The 25,155-nt window shown below is 55.2% G+C and overlaps 1 protein-coding gene and 1 long non-coding RNA gene across 4 annotated transcripts in view; both read right to left on the reverse strand.

Annotated features, from left to right (window-relative positions):
* LOC129137143 (uncharacterized) overlaps nucleotides 1–3,098 on the reverse strand; it is a 38,949-nt gene extending 35,851 nt beyond the window's left edge. The window contains exon 1 of the long non-coding RNA XR_008539343.2: nucleotides 2,784–3,098. This is a non-coding gene — a long non-coding RNA (uncharacterized LOC129137143). The remainder of the gene's footprint in view (nucleotides 1–2,783) is intronic.
* An 8,054-nt stretch (nucleotides 3,099–11,152) lies between these two features.
* INSYN1 (inhibitory synaptic factor 1) lies at nucleotides 11,153–24,680 on the reverse strand. Of its 3 annotated transcripts, none has more exons than XM_063794189.1 (4): nucleotides 23,440–24,680; nucleotides 22,305–23,027; nucleotides 11,904–11,978; nucleotides 11,153–11,812 (listed from the first exon to the last, which is right to left on the reverse strand). In XM_063794189.1, the coding sequence occupies exon 4, from the start codon at nucleotides 11,709–11,711 to the stop codon at nucleotides 11,253–11,255; it is 459 nt and encodes a 152-aa protein (XP_063650259.1). In that variant the 5' UTR covers nucleotides 11,712–11,812; nucleotides 11,904–11,978; nucleotides 22,305–23,027; nucleotides 23,440–24,680; the 3' UTR covers nucleotides 11,153–11,252. The 3 variants fall into 3 exon arrangements, with proteins under 3 accessions (XP_063650259.1, XP_063650260.1, XP_510662.1); XM_063794190.1 differs by having other exon boundaries at nucleotides 11,153–11,808; nucleotides 23,440–24,510; XM_510662.8 differs by having other exon boundaries at nucleotides 11,153–11,978.
* Nucleotides 24,681–25,155: the final 475 nt, after the last annotated feature.

Raw genomic sequence — 25,155 nt, forward strand, 5'->3', positions numbered from 1 at the left:
TTGGTGGGTTTTATATCCTTAAGAAAATGAAGCTCCAAGAGGTGAAATAGCTGGTGCAAGGTCACAAAAGTAGGAGGAGATGGACCCCCAGTCTGGAACCAGGGCTTTCTGGCTCTGAAGCCAGAGTTAGGATTAGGGACCTCACTTGTAGGCCAGCCTTCTCCTGGCTGGCCCTGCCCACCATTTGGTCCAGGATACAAAGCAGCTTCTGAATCTGGCCACGGTTGGGGCAGGGGTTGGTCAGCCATCTTGAGCCTCAAGACTCTGAGATGGTGTCTGCCAGCCTTGGCCTGCCATGGATCCTGCCCTCTGCATCTGAAGTTTTGGGATTAGGTCTCTGCCAGGGACAGAAGGTGGTGAGGTGGGGATTATGGATCCTCTTAGGACAAGCCTGGGGCCAGGAAGGGACCCTTTCACTAGCCACACTGTCCCCTGCTCTGTTCCATGTGGAAATCTCTCTGGGCCCCAGTGTGTGCGGTGAGGGTACCGTGGGCAGCTAGAGCTCAAAAGCATGAGGTCTGAGGCTCTCAACCTGGTCCAGAAGCCCTGGCAGCCTCAGCTTGGTGTCAGGGCCATAAGTCCTTGTGGCCCTGTGCAGGTGTCATAATCACCATACTGCCTACCTCCAGGGCACACTGCTGTGGTGTCTCCAGGGGAGCTGTGCTGAGGGGGCCATTTACATAGGTGACAATGTGAGTGGTGTCCCTGGAGTTGTGCAGTGGCCCTGACAGGTGCCCTCAACACTCCCTAGGGAAAGAAGTTCTGATAGTGATGGGGCAGGGGCACAGGGCCAAAGGGAAGAGAGCTTGTCTGAGGGGTACATTGCAGGGCTTCTGGGACAGCCTCCCAAGGCCAGCAGTAGTGGGGAAACGAGGGAATCTGATACTGATGCATTTAGCTAAACCTTGCTTTTAGGGCACACCACTGGGCCTTCAGAATATGCAAGCCTATGGGGCAAAGATACAACAAAAATTCACTTACTGACATCTTGCTATGTCCCATTCAGTACTTGAAAAATGGCAATTACTCAGTGAATGAGTTATCCATGTGGCTGGCACTACAATGGATTGATGAAATAGCAACAAGGGCTATTTGATTTGAAGATTCCCTTATTAAAAAGCATGAAATCATCCCTCAGCCCTGCAATGATGCTCTAAATTAAAAAGCTAACAAAACAACAAGAAACCAAAACCAAAAAAAACCACCAAAACAAAACTGGGTGAGTGCTTCGCAAAGTCCAGCAGAGGCCTGCTGCCTCAAAGCACCAGAGGGTCAAAGTGGCCTGCGCCTGCCTTCACTGCCCCACGACCCAGAATGAAACTTCCTCCCTTTCAGGAAGCCTTTGGGAGTCTTGACCCTCCAACTCTGAATCTGGAGAGGGAGTTAGGTCCCATGGACAAGGGTGGGCCAAGCAAAGGCAAGACGTGTTTATTCAATGTACATTCACTGAGAACCTTATGGAAGCATTGTTTCTGCCCTCGGGCTTGCAGTCAACTGGAGGAGACAGCTGTATGGGGGAAGATAAACCTCAGTGCAGTGATGAGGGTGGGTCAGAGGCACACTTAAGACGCAGCAAGGCAGAAAAGAAAAGACACGGTGAAACATGAGTTTGGGGTAGGCTGAATTGGCAGGAATCAGCCTCATATGCCTGCAGGTGCCAGTGCGAATAAATGAGTCCCTGGGCCAGTGTGGGGACACTGGTGAGTGCCTGTCCCACCCAGAAGGGCCCTGCTGCTCAGTTCCTGCTGACTGGTTCTGTGCGGAAATGCCAGCCCAGTGTTGTCACAGCTACTGATTTTTTCTAAGAAATCTGAAATTTTACGTAAAATACTGTTTTTAAAATACTGTAGGAAGCAAAACAGGTATGCAGGCCACCAGTCTGCAACCTGTGTATGAGAGAAATAAATATCCAAAGAACCGAAAAGTGAGCAGGGTTAGCTCGACCTGAAAAAGGGTGTTCTCTGGGCTAGAGTTCTCAGGACGTCCCCACCCACCCCGGGTAGGAGGACCATCTGCAGTTTCCCTGACACCACCGCCAGCCTCCAGCCCAAGCACAAGGAACCGCATTTTTTTAGGAAGCCAGAGGAAAGACTAGAACCCTTTGGGAGGCCCATATGTTGACTGGGAAGACTGAACTCCATGTCTGGGGCACCATCCTGAAAAACTTTCTCGTTTACACCAGGCATTGGAGTGAAAAGTCTGTCTTGAGAGGGGCTGGCAGCTCTTACGTACCAGGACACTGCAGCATGTGCCACTCATTGAAGTGGTGTCAAGACTGAGCACACCTGGGAACATGTCCTAGATCTACCCCCTTGCCAAGTGGGGCTCCATGGCTCCTGCTCCCAGCCCATACCCCGGAGACCTGCTGACGCTCCCCTTGGTGCCTTTGGGATCACAGGTTTACCCTAACCACCCTCACCCCATGCAAGTCAGAAAATGAGCTCATCACACCTGGAATTCATCTGCTCTCAATGGTTGTCTAGATTTAACCCTCCGCCCTCCCGCTAGGTCTGCAGGAGAAATAAGCCTCCTCTTAGTACTGTCTCTACAGAAACGGTAGTGTCTGGAGGGCAAAATAGATAGTGCTGAGATTGTTCACTATGGGCAGGGGGCAGGGAGCAGGGTTCTGTCCCCTCCCCACACTCCCAGGTCACTCTTACTAGGTGAGCCTCCTCCCTCCCCCCTTCCCCACCCTCACGAGCTGGACTTGTGTCCGGAATCCGTAGGTTCTCGGTCTGACTTCAAAAATGAAGCCGCGGACCCTCGCAGTGAGTGTTACTTACAGTTCTTAAAACCGCGTGTCTGGAGTTTGCTCCTTCCCCTATTCGGATGTGTTCACAGAGTTTTTTCCGTCCGGTGGGTTCGGTGGTCTCGCTCGTTCAGGAACGAAGCTACAGACTTACTCCGGAAGTGTTACAGTTCTTAAAGTAGCGCGTCTGGACTTGCTCGTTCCTCCTGGTGGTTTCGTAGTCTCACTAACTTCAGGACTGAAACTGCAGACCCTGGTGGTAAGCGTTACAGCGCACAAACGCAGCATGGACCCAAAACGTGAAAGAAACCCGCTTCCACCGGATGGGAGAGAAACCTAACAGGTTATCGCTGCTGGCTCGGGCAGCCTGCTTTTATACTCTTATCTGGCCCCACCCACATCCTGCTGATTGGTCCATTTTACAGAGAGCCGATTGGTCTGTTTTACAGAGAGCTGATTGGTCCGTTTTGACAGGGTGCTGATTGGTGCGTTTACAATCCCTGAGCTAGACACAAAAGTTCTCCATGTCCCCACTAGGTTAGCTAGATACAGAGTGTTGATTGGTGTATTTACAAACCCTGAGCTAGACACAGAGTGCTGATTGGTTCATTTGCAAACCTTGAGCTAGATACAGAGTGCCGATTGGTGCATTCACAATCCCTTAGCTAGACATAAAGATTCTCCAAGTCACCACCAGACTCAGGAGCCCAGCTGGCTTCACCCAGTGGATCCCCCACCGGGGCTGCAGGTGGAGCTGCCTGCCAGTCCCGCGCCCTGAGCCCGCACTCCTTAGCCCTTGGGCGGTCGATGGGACTGGGCGCTGTGGAGCAGGGGGCAGCGCTCCTCGGGGAGGCTCGGGCCGCGCAGGAGCCAACGGCGGGTGGGGGGCGTGGCTCAGGCATGGCGGGCTGCAGGTCCCAAACCCTGCCCCGCGGGGAGGCAGCTAAGGCCCGGCGAGAAATCGAGCACAGCCGCTGCTGGCCCAGGTGCTAAGCCCCTCACTGCCCGGCGCCGGCCGGCCGGCGGCTCCCAGTGCGAGTGCGGGGCCCGCGGAGCCCACGCCCGCGGGGAACTCGCGCTGGCCCGCAAGCGCCGCGCGGAGTCCCGGTTCCCGCCCGCGCCTCTCCCTCCACACCTCCCCGCAAGCTGAGGGAGCTGGCTCCGGCCTTGGCCAGCCCAGAAAGGGGCTCCCACAGTGCAGCGATGGGCTGAAGGGCTCCTCAAGCGCGGCCAGAATGGGCGCCGAGGCCGAGGAGGCACTGAGAGCGAGCGCGGGCTGTGAGGGCTGCCAGCACTACCTCCTTTGGGAAGCTGCTCACACTCAGCCATTTAGCTAAGGAAAAATTCTCCATTTTACAGGGGTCTCCTGGGAAGGCCCCACCACTGGGCATCGTGTGTCAAGGAACCCCACAAAGATCAGGGCCCCTCGGGATCTTTCCACAGCTGCTCCACAGGCAGTGCCTTGCAGTGACACCTGCAACCCACACCCCATCCTGCTTTCTTGGGGGTGGAGGACAGGTCGGGTGATGCCTGGAGACTGGGTTTCTGTGGCTCTTCTAAGATAGTGGGGGAGGAGAGGACACCAGGGTGGGTCTGCACCATCAGATTTGTTGTCCACAGTGGGAAGTGCCTGACTTTACACATCCCAGCATAATAGGAACGGAGCAGCCTGAACAGGAACTGAGAGCCAAAAGCCTCAGGCAGGTGTGTAAGCTTGAGTGTTCCTGGCAGGGAGTCAGGTCTGATCAGCACAGTGTCTGAGCCCTGGATAGCGTCAGCCTGAGGTCACCCGCCAAGACCCCTTGGTCCCCTAGTCTGGCATGGCTTGTACAGGTAAGGTGGGGGTGGGCAGGTGGTGATGGCAGCTGTGCTCGCCCCTCTGGTAGGGGTTCGGGGCAGGCTAATGGAGGAGTCAGGTTGCATCAGAATTCCAGCTAGCTCCCGTGTAACATGTTACAGGAAGGTGCAGCTCCAGCATCCCACCCCTCTGCCCTGTGGGAGAAAGAAAAGGGCACTGCAAATGCATTGCAGGAGGGACGTTTAACCCGCTTGCAAGATCCAATTATCTTCAAGGGCTTAGCATATCTATGTTACTTACCAATGTGCTAATTGTGTGCTGTTCTTATCTATTCATAAGAGTGGGTCCCTATCATGATGGTCTACTGGATAACTGTTGCTGAGCTATCATAAAGCTATTCTCCCAGTATCAGACTAGACAGGATACCCTGGCTTCCTCCCCCACAGTTAAAGAGGATGGAGTGGCTCTGAGTGGGGCTCTGGGGACTCAAAAGTCCCTTGCAGAAGGTGCTCTTATCTTTTCCATTTTGCACCAATGTGCACCTCTACTTTAACAAGGGCTCTCTCCACCATCTCCTATATGGTTCCCCCAGCCATCTTTGTGAAGTTCCACCAGTATCTCATGTCCTTCATTCCCACTTCTAGGTGACCCAGCTCTATTCCATTTCAAGTGAAATTCCATGTGAAATCCTCCCTCCTTCCAGAAGCCTTTTCCTTTTTTTTTTTTTTTTTTTTTTTTTAAATGGAGTTTTCCTCTGTCGCCAGGCTGGAGTGCAGTGGTGCAATCTCAGCTCACTGCAACCTCCACCTCCTGGGTTCAAGTGATTTTCCTGCCTCTGCCTCCTGAGTAGCTGGGACTACAGGCTCCCGCCACAATACCCGGCTAATTTTTTGTATTTTTAGTTGAGACAGGGTTTCACCATGTTGGCCAGGATGGTCTCCATCTCTTGACCTCATGATCCACCCGCCTCAGCCTCTCAAAGTGGTGGGATTACAGGCGTGAGCCACTGTACCCGGCCCCCAGAAGCCTTTTCTAGATACTCCAGCCCCACCCATTGTCAGGTAAGCCTAGACCAGAAAGGGCAGTGATATTTACTGGGCTTAGGGCAGGCTAGTCTTGGCTCTGCCAGAGAAATGGAAAGGGGGAAGGATGCTTTGGACTTGGAGCTGTTTTTCTGCTAGTCACCCAGTCAGTGCCCCAGACCCACCAGAAACTAGGGGGTGGTTCTGAAAGTCTGGCCTAAAGCGGAGTTGAAGTCAGGGCCCAAACCCTGGTGAGCACTATGTAAAGTGCCTAACAATCACATAGTATGCTATACATTGTAGCACTTATATATAGTGTAAATAATAATGGCAATGTCAGTCCCCAGAGCAGCCAATTTCTGGCTGTGTAACTTAGAATGAATTCCTTATTTGTTCATCAGTTGCCTCCCCTGACCTGTAACATAAAAATTGTGGTTAATTCATTTACTCAACAAATAATTATTGAGCAACATATTCTGTTCTAGGTACAACTAAATCTGTCACTTAGTATTTGTTAAAAGATGTAGCACGGTACCTGACATATATATACTAGGTTGTCAATAAACATCAGTTTTCTTAAACAAGTCTCAGCTGTGGAATGGGAGATGGGTGGGTGTGGGAAGCGCCGGAACAGAGAAACGGAAAGTCAAGAGTGGACAGGGTGGAGGGCTGGTCTTGTTGCCTCTGGAATTCCCAGCCCCACTACACCCACTTTCCCTTCTTGTTGACAAGTCCTCATTAAGGACAGGGGATGGTGCTGGGGTCTCTGAATAGTTTACCCTCCTTTCTGTCCCTTGATCCCATTAGACCACTTCTGTGGATGACATCATCTGTCCCTCATCTATAAAATACAGACAGTGATGCCTCCTCATTCTTAGACACCAAAGACATGGCAATGTGCCCACCCTATTAATGGAGTGTCAGGTTGGGGACCCCCACCCTTCCCAGGACATCTCCCAGAGTGGTCTGCTCACCAAGCTGACTTGCCTCCCACTTCTGGTTCCTTACCCTGGCATCCCAGGCTAGACCCAGCAGCAGCTATGGCTCCCTTAGTGCTGAAACCCCACACCCTTCAGTTTTGACTTTCCCCAGCCCCAAGGCACACCAGACCAGACCCTCACAGAGGAGTTGTGTATATCTATGTGTGCAAGCACCATGACACCTGGCACACAGGAGGTCTGCAATAAAAGCTGATTGAATGAATGCATAGTGGATACCCTTCTGCAAATGGGGCTCGTTTATTCATTCAACAAACATTTATTGAACCCATAATCCATTTGGTGCCAGTCTCCGAGTCAGGGGTGGTGACATTCAGGTTAACAGTAACCAAGTTCTCCAAAGACTGAGGCATGTTCACATGTTTCCTCACCCCAACACTCCCCTCACCCCGAAGACCCGCCTGGCTCTCAGACTACCCAGCCCCCACCCTCACCTCCAGTGACCAGGCCACCCACTCCAGGCATTTTAACTGCAGTGGATGTTTGCAGTAGATGATGCTAAGTCACTGTGTTTGTGGTTGAATCCTGGTTCCATAGCCCATCCTGTGTTTCCTTAGGCAAGTTACTTCACTTCCCAGAGCCTCAGTTTCCTCATCTGGAAGCTACTTAGTCATAAGTAAGATTGCTTATCTCATACGTGCTGTGAGGAGTAAATGAGATAAGACATACACTTAGAACAATGCCCAGTGCCTAGCACGTGCCCAGTGGACATGAGTTATTCATCATGCTATGACTTCTCTCCATCACCAGGTTCCAGCTCCCTTCTGCCCCTCCACAGCACCACTCAGCACAAGCCTGTGCACACAGTAGGTGGTCAGTGGAATAGGACTTCCCAGAAGCAGAGAGATCTGATGGAACATCCTGGGTAAAGAAACTCAAAAACTGGCAAAGGTTTGGAGGCAGGGAAGAGCAGCAAAGGGCTGTACCTGGAAGGTCTGGAGGAAGGACCCAAGGGATGGCTGTGTCTACCCCAAGGACAGGGAGCTCACTACCCAGAAGCAGCCCATGCCATGGCTCAGCAGTGTTGAAAGTCAGAATTCTCTCTATCCCTAGCTGGCCACATTTTGTGTTTCAAGTCTGAAGAAGCCACTGGGGCCAGGTGCGGTGGCTCACGCCTGTAATCCCATCACTTTGGGAGGCCAAGGCAGGTGGATCATCGGAGGTCAGGAGTTCAAAGATGAGGCTGGCCAACATAGTGAAACTCCATCTCCAAGAAAATACAAAAATTACCCGGGCATGATGGTGGGTGCCTGTAATCCCAGCTACTTGGGAGGCTGCGACAGGAGAATCGCTTGAACCCAGGAGGCAGAGGTTGCAGTGAGCTGAGATCACGCCATTGCTCTCCAGCCTGGGAGATGGAGCAAGACGCCATCTCAAAAAAACAAAACAAAACAAAATTGGCCAGGCGTAGTGGCCCACGTCTGTAATCCCAGTGCTTTGCGAGGCCAAGGCGGGCAGATCACAAGGTCAAGAGATCAAGACCATCCTGGCCAACGTGGTGAAACCCCATCTCTACTAAAAATACAAAACTTAGTAGCTGGGGTGGTGGCGGGTGCCTGTAGTCCAAGCTACTCAGGTGGCTGAGACAGGAGAATTGTTTGAACCTGGGAGGTGGAAGTTGCAGTGAGCTGAAATCGCACCATTGCACTCCAGCCTGGATGATAGAGCGAGACTCCATCTAAAAACAAAACAAAACAAAACAAAAAACAAGAAAAAGGAAGCCACAGGGATCCCACTTCACTGTCAGGAGGTCCAGACTGGGTGTAGCAAAATTGTGAAGTCAGCCAAGTACTACCTATATCCCACTTCCCCCTCCTCCAGGATATCCTCCCACCACTGCCCCATTTGGGGGCAAATGGCCAGGCAGGGGAGCAGGGGGCGACTGATGGACATTAGCCACTACTACAGAGTCACATAGAGCCAGTGTGGGGTGCAGGATCCCATGGCTGTGTCAGAGACCCCTAGCTCTGGCCCTCAGTTTCTTCCTCTGTGAAATGCGAACTATTCCATAGGTTTCTTTTCCCTGACTGTTGAAAAGATGAGAAACTGTGAGCCTGAAAGTGCTCTTGCCATGACAGATGAAATGCAAGCCTCAGAGAGAGAACTGTTATGTCCATCCTCAGCACCAGGTGGGCCCATTCCTGGTCGGGGACTGCCCCCTTCTCACTCTCAGGGTGGGGCGGAATGCAGCTGGCCCCTCTCCCCAGAGGAGCCCCTGGCACTCATCCTGTGAACCAGAGCCCTATCGCTGATCAGCACCAAATGGCTGAGGATTTCCTGGGGCTGATAGAGGGGCTCAGACCCTTGGTTCTCAGACGTGAGCTGGGAAGAGCTGGCCATGGCCTGCGCCATCCCTGGATTTCCACACTGGTGGCTGCACCCTGGCTAACTCTTTAGGGCTCCAATCTCACCATGAGCTTGAGGAATAAGCTCTACATTGCAGAGCCTCCTATGTCTGCTCAGTCTTATCCATATCATATCCCCTGCAGCTGCTCCAGACCGGCCTGTACAATCTCACTGTATGTCCACAGCCGGGGCTGGATAGCACCTCTTCAGGCAGGAGCAGTGGGTGCTGCCAGGCCTGCTGCTCAGGCCCCCTCTGGACAGACGCTGGGGGGCTGTAAACCTGCCTTAATTGAAATATGCAACAGGGAGGCCCCCAAGGAGCGATGTCTTTGCTGTGCTGCCAGTCCCACCTCCCTGCTCTGAGCGAGGGGCTGTGAATCAAGCTGCAGTCAACTTCTGACCTCGAGCTACTGCGAGGGACCAAGCAATGGAGTGTTTGTGACCCAGGGGTGGCTCCCAGTTGGATGGAGGTGTCTTCTTTGGCCATCCCACTCAAAGCCCCTGTGCCCTGGAAATCACTGGACATCTGGGTTGAGGCCACACTGACCACAAGGCATGTCCAGTGCCTTCAGTTTGTCAAGTGCTTTCACAGTCACCATCTCGTCGGAGCTCCACAGCAGCTGGTGAGGTAGGTGAAGACTACCAGACCCATTATACAGAGGAGGTAGATAGGCTCAGAGAGGCAAACGGACTTGCCAAGGTCACACAGCTGCTAGCTAGCAGAGCCAGGCACAGCCTGGAAATCACTAATTCTTGGGGGCAGAGTAGCACAGGCTTTGTGGCTTTGGGGCAGGTACTGAACTACTTTGAACCTCAGTCATCTCATTTGAAAAATGGGGATAGGTGGGGGCACAGTGGCTCACGCCTGTAATCCCGGGACTTTGGGAGGCTGAGGCTGACGAATCACTTGAGGTCAGGAGTTCAGACCAGCCTGCCCAACATGGTGAAACCCCGTCTCTACTAAAAATACAAAAATTAGCTAGGCGTGGTGACGCATGCCTGTAGTCCCAGTTGCTCTGGAGGCTGAAGTGGGAGAATTGCTTGAACCTGGCAGGTGGAGGTTGCAGTGAGCCAAGATCGCCCCACTGCACTCCAGCCTGGGTGACAGAGCGAGACTCCATCTCAAAAATAAAAAAAAAATAAAAATAAAAAAAGAAAGAAAGAAAAAGAAAAATGGGGTAATAATACTTCCTGTCTCGTCAGGTTATTGTGGTGATTAAATGAGATGCTGCTATAAAAAGTATTCGGCATAGAAGTAGCATAGAGACCTGCTCAATAAATGTGAGCAATATAATTGTCATTATTATCCCAAGGATATTCAGCTGCTGTCCCTGTGCTGGCCATGCCCCAGATGAAGCCCTGGTACCTCTAGGCTGTAACCTCATCTTTGTTCAGGACCTGCTGAGATGGGCTCAGGGGCTGGGTGTGGAGACATCGGGACGGAGTGGGGACCACTGGGCTCCTTTCCAAGGCTGCCCACCTGGTGAAGGTGGCCAGGAGCCTGTCTATGGCCCTAATTTTTAGCCCCATGGAAGTGGCTGCCTACTTCCTCGCACAGATCTCAGGTCTGCTTAGGGCCACGCCAGGACTGGCTGAGGCTTTGCCCTGAGGTTTTGGTCTTGGTCTCAGAATCGGGCTGAGAATGGGAGCTGAAAGGATTGGGGGTGGTCCAGACCCTCCAATCAAACCCCTGCCCAGCCCAGGCGATCCTTCAGGCTCTGTGGATGCCCAGCATCCCAGCACGGAGGCCTGCGCCATGGGAGCAGTTGCCATTCCCCTATGTCCCAGGCAACCCTAAGATGGAAGGGGGTGAGGCAGGACTGTGTATAGCCGAGTAAGTCTGCCTTGGAGTAGAAGGATGGTGGGTGCAAGTGACGCAGGGCCTGGCCAGACTGATGCCACCCCCAGGCCCTGAGTCCTGCAGTCTCCAGACCACCCCGACTGTGAACCCTGGCCTAAAGGGACACCACTCCCTTTAGAGCCCGCCTCCTGCAGGGGAGTCCCCTCTAGGACATGGCCCTGGCCATCAGCCAGACTCCACCACAGAGTTCAGGGGCTAGCCAAAGGAGGATCAGACCTCCCATCAGATTTACATACTTTCAGATACCCCCTTCAGGAGCCCCGCAATGAGAACGGAGGAAGGGCAGTCCTGCCCACACCTCCTGGGACCTAGGAGGCCAATGGGCATCTTCATGTCTAAGAGGAGCTCTGTGAAAGCTTTGGGGCCTGTGGGGCCGGATCCTTAGCATTTTTAAATTTTATTATGACTTCATTTGTTTAAATATATATATATATTTATAGCTCTATGTGCCCACCGCCCCCGGCCCCCTCCCCGGCCCCTAGTTTTTCCCCCTGGCTTTCTGTCTAGTGGCTGTGTAGGGCAGAACCGTCTGCGTGCTCTTGTCTGACACTGTCTGGGTGCTGCTGTTCCTCGTGACCCTTCGAGTCTGTTCAGGGGCCAAGGTAGAGCCTGAGTGGCGGCTGGTCAGTGGAGAGCGCCGTGACTTGTAGGGGGCTGGGGAGGGCTTGTGGGGGCCTGCATGGGCCTCTGTATGGGCAGGCTCAGGGGGCAAGCCCACTTCTTCCTCCTCCGCCTCCTGCTCACCGTCCCCCTCCTCATCGTCACAGCACAGAGCATGGTAGAGCACTTTGTCACTGAACCGCACCCTCTCCCGTGTCCCTGGGGTCCGCTGGGGCAGCTGGCTCTTCACCGTGGGGCCAGCACCGAAGGCCTCCTCACTGGAGGAGTCTGGGGTCTCCACTCGTGGCCCATTGGGGATGGGCGTGCCACCATTCATGAGGCGGTAGTCAGGGCCAGCCCCTGGCCGAGTCGACTCGGGACCATCCACGGAGTCCGAGGGGGTAGAGACGTCCAGGAAGGAGCAGAACTCCCAGCTGTCTGAGAGGATATCGGCTGTCATGAAGTCCAGGTGGCCCAGGTCAAAGGGGCCACCCATGCCCGCCTTGTCACTGCTAGAGGTGCTGCTCACAGTGGCCGTGGTCCAGTCGTCCGGCTCCAGTTCAAAGTCGAAGTCCGAGGTTAGCTTATCGATCTGGCTCACCACCTGACCAGGGAAGGGGAGAGGAGATGAGAGGGGCCAGGTGGGTCCCTGCGTCAGCCAGGTGTGAGTGTGTCTCCACCCCGTCCCTGTAGACCCCCTGGCTGATGAGCGTACCGGACAGGGGAGACCCTGTAGGATGGTGACTGGCCTGGAGGTCACAGGTTGGTTTGCCCTGTGGAGGGCCCAAATCAGATCAGGCTGGACAGAGCTTGTTCCGGCCCTTCCCAAAGGTCTGTTTACCACTGTTCAGTGCCCTGGGGGAGAGGGAACTGCTTTCCAGCCCTGCACACCATCCATTCACTCACCCCTGTCTCTCAAACACAGCAGCTGCTCTGGGGGCAGCCCTGGTGATCAGGGATGAATCTTCCTTAGTTTGAGAGGGGGCCATTTCAGAGGGGCTGAGGGCCTCCAGCAAGCCCATTCCACAAAGAGCTGAGCAGCCCATGCACCCTCAGAGAGGAAATGATGTGGGTGATCACAAGGAAGACCTGTGTGGGCTTTCTAAAGCATCCTGGACCAGTCCTTGCAGCTGACTGGTGACTGTCGCCCCTGGGTCTCCACCATCCCTCACGGCAAGAACACCAGGTGTACAGCACTGGCTGGGTCACCCCACCCCCATCTCCATCTCCCGGAGCCTCCTCATTCCTTCCCCTTCCCTGCCTACTGACAAGTGGAGATCAATCCTGGCTTGTTGAGAGAAGGAATAAAGCAAGCATTATTTGATAAGCAATAAAGAAGCCATCTATTCTGGGCCCAGAGCTGCTTGTTCAATGCACTCAGGGGGCAGCTCAGCTGTGGAGGTCACTCCACCCTGGCCTGCCTCGCATAAAGTGAAGCCCTTGGCTTCTATACAGGAGGCCCTGGCTTGGGACACTCCCTTGCCTGGGTGGCCACTGTCAGCACATAAATCAGGGAAGAAGACAGTGAGGAAAAGAGGGAGATCCAGTCAGAGACACAGGGACGGGACAAGGCAAGAGAAGGGAGAGAGAAGATTCCAACCAAAAACAAAACAGAAAAACAATGAAAACAAAGCAGCGAGGCCAAGAGTCAGAGTAACAGAGACCAAGAGATCCACAGTGAGTCATCCAGATCAGAATCCAGCCCCCAGCACCTCTCCGGCGCCCTTCAACCTGGGGTCAGAGCAGGCAATTAATTAATTAACTCATTAAGTCCTTAATTCAACAAACAGTTGCTAAGGGCTGCTGCTGTCCAGGGATGTGCTAGTATTTGGCAAGGAGTGGGGGTAGTGAGTGCCCCAAAGTGAGAGGAAAGCAAGGACAAAAGTGATGGCCAGAGTGGCTTGGGCCAGTGGGAAGACTACTTGATCAGGAGTCAGGGGCTGGATGCAGGAGACCTGGTCAACCATTTTTCCTCTGTAGGTCTCAGTTGCCCAGTCTGTAAGTGAAGAGGGTGGGTGAACTAGTTTATTTCCAAGGTTCCTTCCATGTCTGAGATTCTAGGACTCTGTTTATAGGAATGACTCTGAGAAGCTGCTTGGGTGCTGATGCCTAGGGATGGCCCCTCAACCATTGCCCAGGCCAGGAGTGGGGAAACCACTTGGCTGAGGCCTCCAGAAGAGCTGGAGGAATCAGGACATCTGGATTCCAGACTTAGCTTTGACATTGTTCTGTGTGTCTTTTGGAAGATCACAGAACCTCTCTGGACCTCAACCTCATTCACCTCCAAGTGGGTATGACAATCCCAGACCACCAAGTGAGTATGACAATCCCAGCCAACCTTATGAGAGCTTCATGAAGGACAGTGAGAAGGGCAGCAAAAGGGCTCTGCAAAGCACTGGGGATGAAAATGACACCATCTCCCATCTCTGAGCACCTACCATGCACCATGCTTTCGAGTGCTCACCTCCACCCATGAGATCATTATCTCCTGTGTCTACAGATGAGGAGTCTTGGGCACTAGTCCCTGGAAAGCTGAGAATCTCCCCCTGCGGCCCCCTGCAAAACTGCACACCATCATGAAGTGCTGCTGTGACTGCTGGGCTTGGGCAGGCTGTAGGGATAGGGCCCTACCCTCCAATCTGGCTACTTCTTCTTGTGCTTCTCCCAGGATGATGCCTTCCTGCCCCAAAGGAACCTCAGAGAAACTCCTATCTCCCAGAAGCCCTTGCTCAACCCAAGCTCCACCCAAGGGCTGGTGGGAGCACTGGCCTAGCGTAGGGACACTCAGACTTGAGTGTCCCTCAGCTCACTCCCCAGAGTTTCTGGTTCTGCTGGTCTGGGGTGGTGCTGGAGAAGGTGCCTACCTAGCGTGCCTCCAGGTGCTGTTGCTGCTGGTCCAGAGACCTGCTTTGAAAAACCACTAGCCTAGGGCACTGGGAGATTTAAGCTGGGTGAAGACCAGCAATTCAAGGCATTGATGGCCTCAGGAGAGGCCCACCACCTCTGGGGCAGCTATGCCCTCAAATGAGACTCCCCTGATCAAGCCAGAGCTGTGGAGTTTGCTGCTGCCTGAGGGCGGGGCAGAATGCCAGTAGGAATTGGAGTTGCATGACTTGGCTGTGACCTCACAGGGTCAGCTGAGGCCAGGCTGGGCCCAGAAGCTGGGTCTCCTGATGCTTAGTGAGGACAAGCACCATTGGGCCTCAGGCAGGGAAGATCCAGGGTATACACATGGCAGGAGCCCAAGCCTTCAGGCTGGAACACTCCCCCAACCCAAGGAGCCCTTCCTCTTCTTTATTAGTACACTCCTCTCTGGTTCCAACCTGGGGGGATGGAGGAAAGAGAAAGAGGGAGGCCTGCATTCCCGAGTCCCACGTCTGCCACCTCTTGGCTGAGAGACCTTAGGCAGATGATTATCCCCCTCTGGGGCTTGATTTCCTGTCCTATAAAAGGAAGTAACACTCCCCTCCTCACCCAGGGTGATGAAAATTTAACAGATATGGGCCGGGTGTGGTGGCTCATGCCTGTAATCCCAGCACTTTGGGAGGCCGAGGCGGGCAGATCATGAGGTCAGGAGATTGAGACCATCCTGGCCAACATGGTGAAATCCCGTCTCTACTAAAAAATAAAAATAAATTAAAAAAATTAGCTGGGCGTGGTGGTGCGCGCGTAGAGTCCCAGCTACTCGGGAGGCTGAGGCAGAGGAATCGCTTGAACCCAGGAGGCGGAGATTGCAGTGAGCCGAGATCGCGCCACTGCACTCCAGCCTGGCAACAGAGAGAGACTCTGTCTCAAAAAAAAAAAAAAAAAAAAGGAAAGAAAAAGAAAAAAAAGAAAATTTAACAGATATGAATGTGTTTTACATCACAGAGTCAAGATAGCTAAACACTTAAGAACCTGGGCTCTGGAGCCAGACATGGAGTCCTACCCTGGCTTCACTGCTTACCAGCTGTGTGACCTTGGCCAAGTTACTCAACGTCTCTGTGCCTAAGTTCATCATCAAAGGAGAATTCTAGTAATACCTACTTGATAGGGCTGTTGTGAGGATTTAATGGCTTAATGCGCTTTGGACAGCATATGGAACAAGGCAGACTACCAACATCTACAATGCACCGTTGGGGGCTAACATGTGATCATGCCCCCGCACCAGGCCTAAGAGCAGTGGGAATTAGTTCTGCACCAAAGGAATGACCCTCTGATGTGGGTCCAGTGACTGTGGCAGAATTTCCAGTGCCTGTGGCAGAATAATGGGACATGCCGGGCCTTTCAAAACCTAGCACATGGACAGTACCTATTTTGCCCAAAGTTAGGGCTGTCTCCAGAAAGAATAGAACAAGAAGAAGTTCTAAAAACCAACTGGCTATGAGGCCCACAGGCAAATCTGGCCCAACTATTAGGTGAGACAGGTCACACCACTTGATGAATGACATAGTGAGGATGTGAAAGGGAAGCCATGTGCCCAAGGGTATGCAGCTTCTCTGTGGGGGGCCTGGGTCAGTTCACAATCCCCACTGCCCTTCCCTGGTGCCTCGTTTCCTGGGCCAATGGTGAGGGCAGGTGTGGAGCAGACCCCAGTCTTGCTCTCTGCTTTGGATGTCTTGAAATCTGTGATTTTTCCCTGAGGTTTAATAATCATTTTGCCTACATGTAATTTGGGATTGTCTTAGAGTGCATGGAAATAATTATATACACAGAAGGAAAGAGAGGGGGAGAGAGAGAGTGGAGAGAGAAATGGAACCATAAAATTACAGAATCAGACAACCCCCAAGCCAGAAGGGACTGCAGGCACTGTTGAGTCCACCTGTCTCAATGTGTTTGCCGAGGGGGGCAATGAGGCTCAGAGACTGGGAGGAGCTGAGCTGTGACCAGAGGGTCAGTCTTGACTCCTGGGCATTGCACCTTAAGACCAAGAATGACTTGCTCTGAAGAGACCAAGAGGGAGCCCTAGAGGGCAAGGGCAGGACTGAGGGCTGTGGCAGAACCTGCAAGCCTCGTGCCAGAGGTGTCCCCAACCTCTGTCCTGGTCACAGCCTTAGCGCCCCTCGCTGAAAAACTGCACCCATCTAGTCTTCCCACCGATAGCAACTTCCTCCCGGCTCTTGCTCCATGCTGCACCTAGGGAACTTTCTTATCAGCCAACAGGTCCACGTTGCCCCTCTGCTTCCAGCCCTTCCATACTCCCCAAACTCCTAAGCCTCCCAAACATAACTCCCTACCCACCCCCTTTCCTCTCCAGCAAGCAGCCTCCACCCTGCCAGGCCTGCCTCTTCACCACCCCTACACACTCCATCGAGCTCACTTCTGCCTCTGGGCCTCACCTGACACGCCCTCCCTCCTTTCCTACTCACTCCGTCTTCACTTCAAGAAGGAAGCCTTCCCTGATCCCCAGCTGAGGTCAGGTTCCCTATGAAAGGCTCTCAAAGCACCCTGCACCTCTCCTGAAAATGTTACACAATATTTAACACTGCTACAATTTTGCACCTATATGTTATAATGTGGTTGATGTCTGTCTCCCCACTAGACAGTAAACCCCATGAGGAGCAGGACTAGGTCTCTTGCTCACCGCTACATCCCCAGCTCGGCACAGGGATCGGCACATTCTGCAAACACAGCTGTTGGATGAGTGATGAGTTGAGACAGATGGCTTAATAAAAACTACTCGGGAGGCTGAGGCAGGAGAATGGTGTGAACCCGGGAGGCAGAGCTTGCAGTGAGCCGAGATCGCGCCACTGCACTCCAGCCTGGGCGACAGAGCAAGACTCTGTCTCAAAAAACAAAACAAAACAAAAAAACTGCTGGGGGCTTCTTTTCTGAGGAAGAGTTCTATAGTCCTGGACAATCCTATATTGCCAGACCCCAACCCTCTCTCCAGCCCTGGCTGAGCCCCCTCTCCAGTGGAAGCTTTGCTGTGTTCCTTAAGGCCTTAGAGCTAGGACTGAGGACCTGTAGTCCCAGAACCAGCATCCTGTACCCCCTGGACCCCCCACCACACCCCCCACCCTGCCCCACCTCACCTCCCCTGACAAGCTGCCACCTCCTTCCCTCTCTCCCAGCTCCCCAAGGCAGCTGGTTACATAACTGGGGATTCTGCATTATTTATGACCACTGATTATTTTTTAATTCTGTGATTACGTTATTATCTTCTTGGGGGGCTGTGGAGTTGGAAGGGCAGCGAGCTGATCGTGATTCATGGCTCTCATCCTGCAATTTGGCCTAATTGGCCAGGGAGCTTTGGTAAATCTGTCCGGAGGAGGAGAAGGCAAAGGGAAAAGGGAGGAAAGGAAGGCGTGAACAAAAATAATAAGAAAAAAATCCGCGCAATTCTTGCTGAGCTGCAGGTGATGGAGCTGACCCACTTTGGCGCAGCTCCGTGGTCCCCAGCCTCTCCTGCTCCAGCTGCTTCCTGGCTGGGCCCCATTTATCTCACACTTGCATGGCCTATGGCTTTCCCTGCCACCTTCAGACAAAGCCCCTTGCCGATGGGACCGCACAATGGAATGGCCAGGAAACAGAATGCCAGGATGACTGCTTCCTAGGCAAATCCGGTGGGGGATCCTCCACTGCCACCCAAGGCTGGGGAAACGTTGTGCCAACCCCTCTATCTTCCTGAGGTGTTTGGGCCAAAGTGAGCAACTGTGCCCTTAAGTTATATCCCACCCAAGAGTCACCGATGATGTGGGAGACACTGGTGTTAATGCAAGGATCACTATTGAGCCCCCATGTTGAGTGATGCCTGGGGGAGGGGGAAACCAAGGGTGAGGAGACCAAGTACCTGCTCAAGGTAAGCTCAATACCTGGGGGCCAAGGACGGGGGCCCTTAACCCTGCCTTTGGGAGCTTCTGGTGGGTGGGTAACGGGGGAGCAGTGGGGAGGCAGATTCCCACCCAGAAACATGACCAGCAGATTCCTGGAGAGTGTGTGGGATTCTCACTGAGAACGAATCCAAATTCCGTGCATGCTGTGCATGGCTCGACGGAATCTGACTCCCTGCTCCCTCTTTGACCTTTCCTCTACTCTTCTCCTTGTTCACTGCCCTCCAGCTGCTCTGGCTTCCTTAGCTGAACCTGAATATGCCAAGCACACTTCCTCTTCGAGACCTTGGCACCGGCTGCACCCTCAGCCGGGAATGCTCTTCCCCTAGATAGCCATGTGACTTGTGTCCTCACTTCTGTGGGGTCTCTGTTCAAAGGCCACCTTATTGGAGACCCCCTTCCTGCCCCCATCCCTGTCACTCTCTATCTGCTTTTCCCACTGGCAGGGAGTCAGACTGCTGACTGCAGGAGAAACTGAAGGGCCCCAGCCAGGAGGCCAGGATGTGGTCCTGACCTCCCTGGTCATGGCTAAGAAACTGATGTGATTCCAGAAAACAAGGCCGTACGTGGAGCTGAGGAGCAGGCCAGTGTTAGAATAATTCATTAAAAACATCAAACAGATACGGAGTGAGATTTGTGCCTCTCATTGTGCTAAGTGCTTTATATATGTCTCATTTAATTCTCGCAACAACCCGGGGGCAGGGGTAGGGGAGGATGCCTAAAATGTAGTCTCCCCATTTTTACCAATGGGAAAACAGAAGCACAGAGAGGTAAAGTAACTTTCGCAAGTTCACACAGCTAAGGAGAGGGTGGAGCTCAGATTTGAACTACAGGCATCTAGCTGCAGAGCCCATGCTCATAGCCCCTGAGCTGTTCTGCATCTCTTACTTAAGATCTACAGAACTTTGAGGAGCTTAGAGGACCTGCTGGGACTGGCCCAGTATCCTGGAGTACTGGGGAGCCTGGGAGAGATAAGGGCTAAATAACGATTGACCGTCATATCCCTCTGCAGCACAATTTTAGCTTTCAAAGCACTTTTACATTCCTCACCTCACTTAATCCTTTAAAAGACTTTCCCCACCAATGGGATAGAACTTGCTCATCGCCCAGGGAGCCAGTGGCAGAGCTATAGTAGGGGTTTGTGAGGGCGAGGGAGGTGTGGGAGAGAGAGGGAACTTCAACTCCTCTAGGAGTGTGAGTAGGTGTTGACCCCCGCGCCCCCAGCCCACTGCATGCCAAGCCCCTAATAAATCCTTATAAGATCACCATGCAGTGCAAATCACCACATCCCAATTTCAGAGATGAGCAAACTGAGGCTGAGGGACCTGGGGAGGAAGTGCTTTGGTGTGGCTCATCTTTCAGTGAATTTCAGGCCATATGCTCAAGAGGATGAGGAGAGTCTGCCATGATCAGTGGCATCAGGGGGTTGGGGAAGGGGAGCAGCAGGCAGAGGAGGAAGATGGCTGAGGGGAATAAAGCTAAGCCCTTCCACTCCGCTGGCCTTGTTCTTTCACCAAGCATATGTGCAGCCCCCGACCCCCAACAGTCTTGTATGTGACTCTCATCTCCACTTCTAAGTGCTTGGCCTGAGACAAGAACACAGCTGGTGGGCTCTAAGCTGGTGCTGCCCAGGTCATGGGGTGAGGTGATGGAACAAGTGAGTGCCTCTCAACCTTGAGCCTACCCATGCCCCCGATAAAAAAATGCTACACAAAGGGACTGAGGAGAGCCAGGCAGATTCAGCTTTACAGCTCCCTTGGAGAGCCAAGAGCCAAGACCACAGGTTCCAGAGAGCAGGGAGATTCCAACCCTTTTCTCCAAACCGGGGTCTGGCACCCCCCCTTGGTAACCCCATCCCTGGCAAATCCCATCTCACAGGAAGACGGTGATGGCATCTCTTCTTTTGCTTGGGCCTCCCAGAGCTTCACCTGCCTTCCTCCACACTCCCCTCTGCCTGTCACCCTGTGTCTAGACCCTGCCTGGGGGACGAGAGAGTTCTGAGGCTTACCCACTCCCCCAGCTGGGTGCCATTGGCAGCGGGCAGGCAGTGGCATACGGGGTAGGCTCTGGTTGCCGTAGCAACCTGCCAAAGTCTTGGGTGGAGGCACATGGCCTACAGGGTGTGTGGGGGGAGGGGACTCATTTTCTCTGTCCTGGCTGAGGCCTCTGGGCTGCATAGCCTGTGAACCTGGAGCTCTGCTATTGGAGACATGGGAGTGGGTAAGTGTGAAAGGGAAGGAGAGGGCATCTAAACGATCTGCAAATAAATCCTAGAGCTATTGCATCACAGATGAGTATAAGGGATCATCTCTGGAAGGCCCCTGTCAAAATGCAAAGAGATCGCCCAGTAGCTCACCTGCTGAAACCCCAGAAAAGGCATCAGGAACCTGAGTTCTAGGCATACTTCTGCCACTGGTAGGCTGTGTAACCTTGGACAAGCCCCTATTGCTCTCTGGGCCTCAGTTTCTTCAATAGTAAATGGACAGAGCTGGTCTGGATTACCTATGAGATCCTTTGAAGCTCTGGGTGGCTATGCTGTGGGGAGAGGGAACACAGATGCCTGGAAGATGCCCAACTGGGAAAAGGCTGGGAGTTGTATCAGAGTTGACTCCCAGGCCTAGAGTCAATCCTGGCTCTTTGTGGGTACCTGCCAGGGCATAGGTCTCATGTCCCTGGCCAAGACTGAGACTTTGGACAGTTCCCATGGCCCTGATCTAAAATAAGATGGAGGCAGGGGGAAAACTGTAGTGCCTTGGACCCAAGAGTTTGGAGGAGGAAGGGTTGTGCAGGGGCATCTGGCGTCTGATCTCCAAATTGTACTGTCCAAAGATGTGCAACCCAGACTATGGCCGGCCCAGTCCATGGGCAGAAGCACCACCACCTCAGTCTGCCTGAAGCAACAGTCATTCTCATCTTCTGAGATGGGATTTCCTGGTAGGCTCCACGAGGCTGACCCTGGACAGCTCTTGTCCTGGCATCTCTATGCCCACTCCCTATCCCATTCTGAACATAGTGCCCTTCAAACAACCCCTCCTCCTTGGCTCTCAGGCCAGGCTGCAATGCCACTTTGCCAGCCTGGAGTTGGTACCTACCATCACCCCACCTCTTCAGCCTTCCTAGAGCCCCTATCCTCCCTGCACAGCTGGCCAGGGAGAGCTTGAGCCCATAACTCCAGTTCAATCACTCTCCCTGCCATCTCTGCAGGGGCCCTGATTACAAGGAGTTGAAATTTGCCTAAAGCCCACCTGGCTGGTATAATGGCACCCAGTGGGCAAATTCAGGCTAGCAGCTCAGAACGCTGGTCATGCATTTTGGACTCGAACGCAGCACGGGGGGCAGGGCTGAGGACATGTGTACCTCATTACCCTAGTGATGTGAGAAGCAGTAATTAAACCAGGCTCCACTTAGAAAGACAGAGAGGGACACACACATCCCAGCATTTCTCAGTGGCTTTTCAGCCTTGGCAAAAATATTTAGAACAGTGGGATGGAGACTCGCATCCCCTTAGGGAAGACTCCTGCCCCTGCCAAAATATGCAAGGAACTCTGTTATCCACTACAGCACCCCCAGACCCATTCTTACCCCCGGACAAAGAGGACATAGCTGGCTTAAATTTTTCCAAGATCAAGGGTTCTCAGTATCTGTGTGATTTCTAGGGATATGCTTTGAGCTGGGCCTCAAGCAGTGGAAACCACCTCAGCACAACTATCTGCACTCTCCCAGGGCCCCTTGTGACCAGATCAGAGTCTGGGAGACAGATGGTGGGTTCAAGGGTCAGCTTGGGTCCCAGAAGGTTGTCTTCCACTAAGAAGCTGTGGCGGGATTCAGTCCTTACTGGCCATCTTGGCAGCCCTTTGTGCTAACCCAGAGCTCCAGGCCCACTGACATGCTGCTCAAGTAACCTCTACAACACCGAGGCCCCTCCAGCCTTGGGGTCTGATGAGATTTTTAGCAAAGCAGATTTGCGGAAAGGAGAGCAAGGAGAAAGAAGGTCCCCAGCAGAGTGACACATGTGCACGCAGCTTTGCACACTCCAACGTATTTATGAGTACGTTTTTGTGCCAAACCCAAGAAGGTTGGCTTAGGGTCTGTCTGGTCCCTCCTCACCCCTCACTTACCTCCCTCAGCTCCTTGGCCACCTCCTTGAGCTCTCGAAGGATGCCCTCAAGCTGCCCGATGACCATCTTCATGCGCTGTCGAATCCGCTCCCGCTCACCACCACTGCTGGGGTCGTCACTGGGCTGCCCGAGGTCCGGGGCGCCCCGAATGTTCATCGTTTACCACGTGGCCGCAGGCCTGCCCATACTCCCCCCAGCTGGGCACACGCTGCGTCTGCCTCCACGGAGCCCCCCTCGGCTGGGCAGAGCTCCACATTTTAACGGCCCCCCAGCCCACCCTGGCCCTGGGCGGCCCTCAACCAGCCCCTGCCCCCTGCCACCCAGCCTCCTCTGCCTCTGGGTGGAGAGTGGGACACCCAGAGGGAGACAGAGTCTGGCAGAGGGGGTCAAGGTGAGGACACAGGAGAGGAGGGGGAGGGACCTTGGGTCCCAGGAGTGGCCTCCAGGTCTTGAAGTGCCTGTGGGTGTGCAGAGCTGATCTCTGCCTGAGCTTGAACACAGAGGCAGGGGGATGACTCTGCAGGGACTAAGGGTAAGAGATGCCCTTGGGATGGGGGAAGGCAGCAGGGATCCCCTCACAACTCCTAGGCAGTTGCAAAGGCAGAGGTCTCTGGATGCAACTGACACCTGCAGAGGGATGGTGGCCAGGGTCTTCCAGATGTGGAAGGGGCTCCGGATATGGGCAGCTCTGGGGAGGGAGCTGGATTGGAAGAGGGCAGCCCCCTGCGGAGAGAGCGAGCCTGGCGTCAGCCCTCCCAGGCTGCAGCACCAGCCGGCAATGCCGCTGCCTCCCTCCTCTCGCCAGCCTGCACCCTTCCTCGCTGGGGATTTTTTTTCTTTATGGGGAGGGGTGGTGGAGGCAGACGGTTTACAGCACAGCCCCTCCTCTAGAGGGAAAGGGAGGGAGCCCCTGCTTTAGAAGCAGAAGTCCTCAGCCTGCTACGGGGCACCCTGGCCGTAGCTCCCGCCCTCCCCCCCCCACCTTCCCCCCAGCCAGGCCTGCCCAGGCTGGTTCACCAGAGGGCCTCTCCAGTCACCCATCCTCCCTCCTAGCGCCCCCAGGGTGCCCTCGTTCCCAGCGGACCCTCCCTCCCCCAGCCCCGCCTTCCCTCAGAACCCCCACTCCTGGACTCACCGAGGGTGGGGGCACCGGCCTTCCCTCCAAGCAGCGTCGGGGGCCAAGCCCCAAGACGGGGTTGGGGGGCCCCCAAGGCTCCCTAGGGCGGGCTTCTCTCTCTGGACCCTTCGGCCCCGGGCCTCAGGGAGGTCCTCCGAGCCGTGACCGGAGACATCTGGGCGGTGGGAGGGGGCGGGGCCTCCGCGCTCCAGGGAAGGGGGCAGGAAAAATCTTTCTCAAGCCTCTCCAGGCTCGGGGTCGGGAATGAGCGAGGGTCCGGCAGATTTGGGGCTCCGAGGCCACAGGTGACCGGGGCGCAGGGAAGCCGAGGAGACGCCGGGCAGGTCCCAGCGCGTGAGCCAAAGTCGGAAGGCTGGGAGGGCGCCGGGATCCCCTCAGCCCACGCCCGGCATTCCCCGGGCTCTGCACCGTCCGGGATTCGCTCTGTCCAGTCCAGATCGGCCGGGTCCGTGCTCCGCTGGGGTCTGCCCTGCCCTACCCCGCCCGGAGTGAGCTGGCACCGCCGGGCGCCCGGGACGCGCTCAGCCCGGACCCAGAACGTCCGCGCCCCGGCACCCGCGGCGTCCGGAGCGGCCGCGAGGGTCTGCTCAGCCCAGCCCCGCGGTCGGCCCTGGGCGAGACCGCTCCCACGGCTCAGTTCACGTTCCGAAAGGTCCGGAATCCACCGGGTCCCCGAGGAGGGGCGATGTCAGCCGCGGGGACCCGGTCCCCGCCGGGCCCAGCCGAGAGCGCGCGAAGCCGGGGGCCCCGGCCGGGCTGGGTTCGGCGGCCCGGGCGCAGGCGGGAGCAGCGCCGGGCGGAGGAGAGGAGAGGAGGCGAGAAGAGGCGAGGGGAGGAGGCGCGGCGAGGGGAAGGGAGGGGAGGGGGCGAGCGGCGGGCCGGGCCGGGCCGGGCCGGGCCGGGGCGCACTAGGCTCGCAGCCTCCGCTCGGCTCCGCTACCTCTCTCGGCTCCCCGCCTCAGCAGCCCCCGGGCGCCGGGTCGCCGCCGGTGGGGCAAACAGGCGCCGGGTCGGGGCTGGGCCTCCCTTCACCGCCTCGCCCTGCCCTGCCCCGCCGGGCTCCCGGGGCCTGGGCCCGCTCCCCAAGCGCCGCGGCGCCGCGCCGCCCGCGCCCCGGCCGCCCCCGGCCCGCCCCGCCGCCCCCCGCCGGACTGGCCGCCCGGGCGGGCGCTGGCTCCCTTAAAGGCCGCCCGGCTCGCTTGGCTCCGCTTGCCTCGGCGCTGTCAGGGAAGGGGCCGGCCCGCCGCGCCGGGAGGGAGCTTTTAAAGCGACACACACGCCTCCCAACCCCGAGGGCCAAGCGTGCGAGCCAGGGGGGTCTCGCCACCCGGGCGAGGGGGAAGGGTCTCGCTGGCGGGGCTGGAGGCGGACTGACCGGACCCCACGCCGGCTGACCTGGGGCGCGGAGGGACAGCGTTCTGGGAGCTTCGTTCCTTTCCCACCTCTCCAGACACCCCCATTGCCCCCTTCCCCTACTGCACTGCCCCCAAGCTTCCCTTTTGGCCACGTTTCCCGCATCCAGACCCTCCCTTATACCCCCCACATAACCCAGCCCCTGACCTTGCCTGAAATCACATTCATTCAGAAAATAGAATACTGCCAACCTTTCCTGAGAACCTACTGTGTGCCAAGCTCTGGGTCGGCAGGGCTGGGGGTTGGAGGCTGTCTTGGACACCCATCGTTTCCTTCAGCTATTCAACAATTGACTCATGT

Source organism: Pan troglodytes, chromosome 16 (assembly GCF_028858775.2).
Source record: "Pan troglodytes isolate AG18354 chromosome 16, NHGRI_mPanTro3-v2.0_pri, whole genome shotgun sequence".
Classification (NCBI taxonomy): domain Eukaryota; kingdom Metazoa; phylum Chordata; class Mammalia; order Primates; family Hominidae; genus Pan; species Pan troglodytes.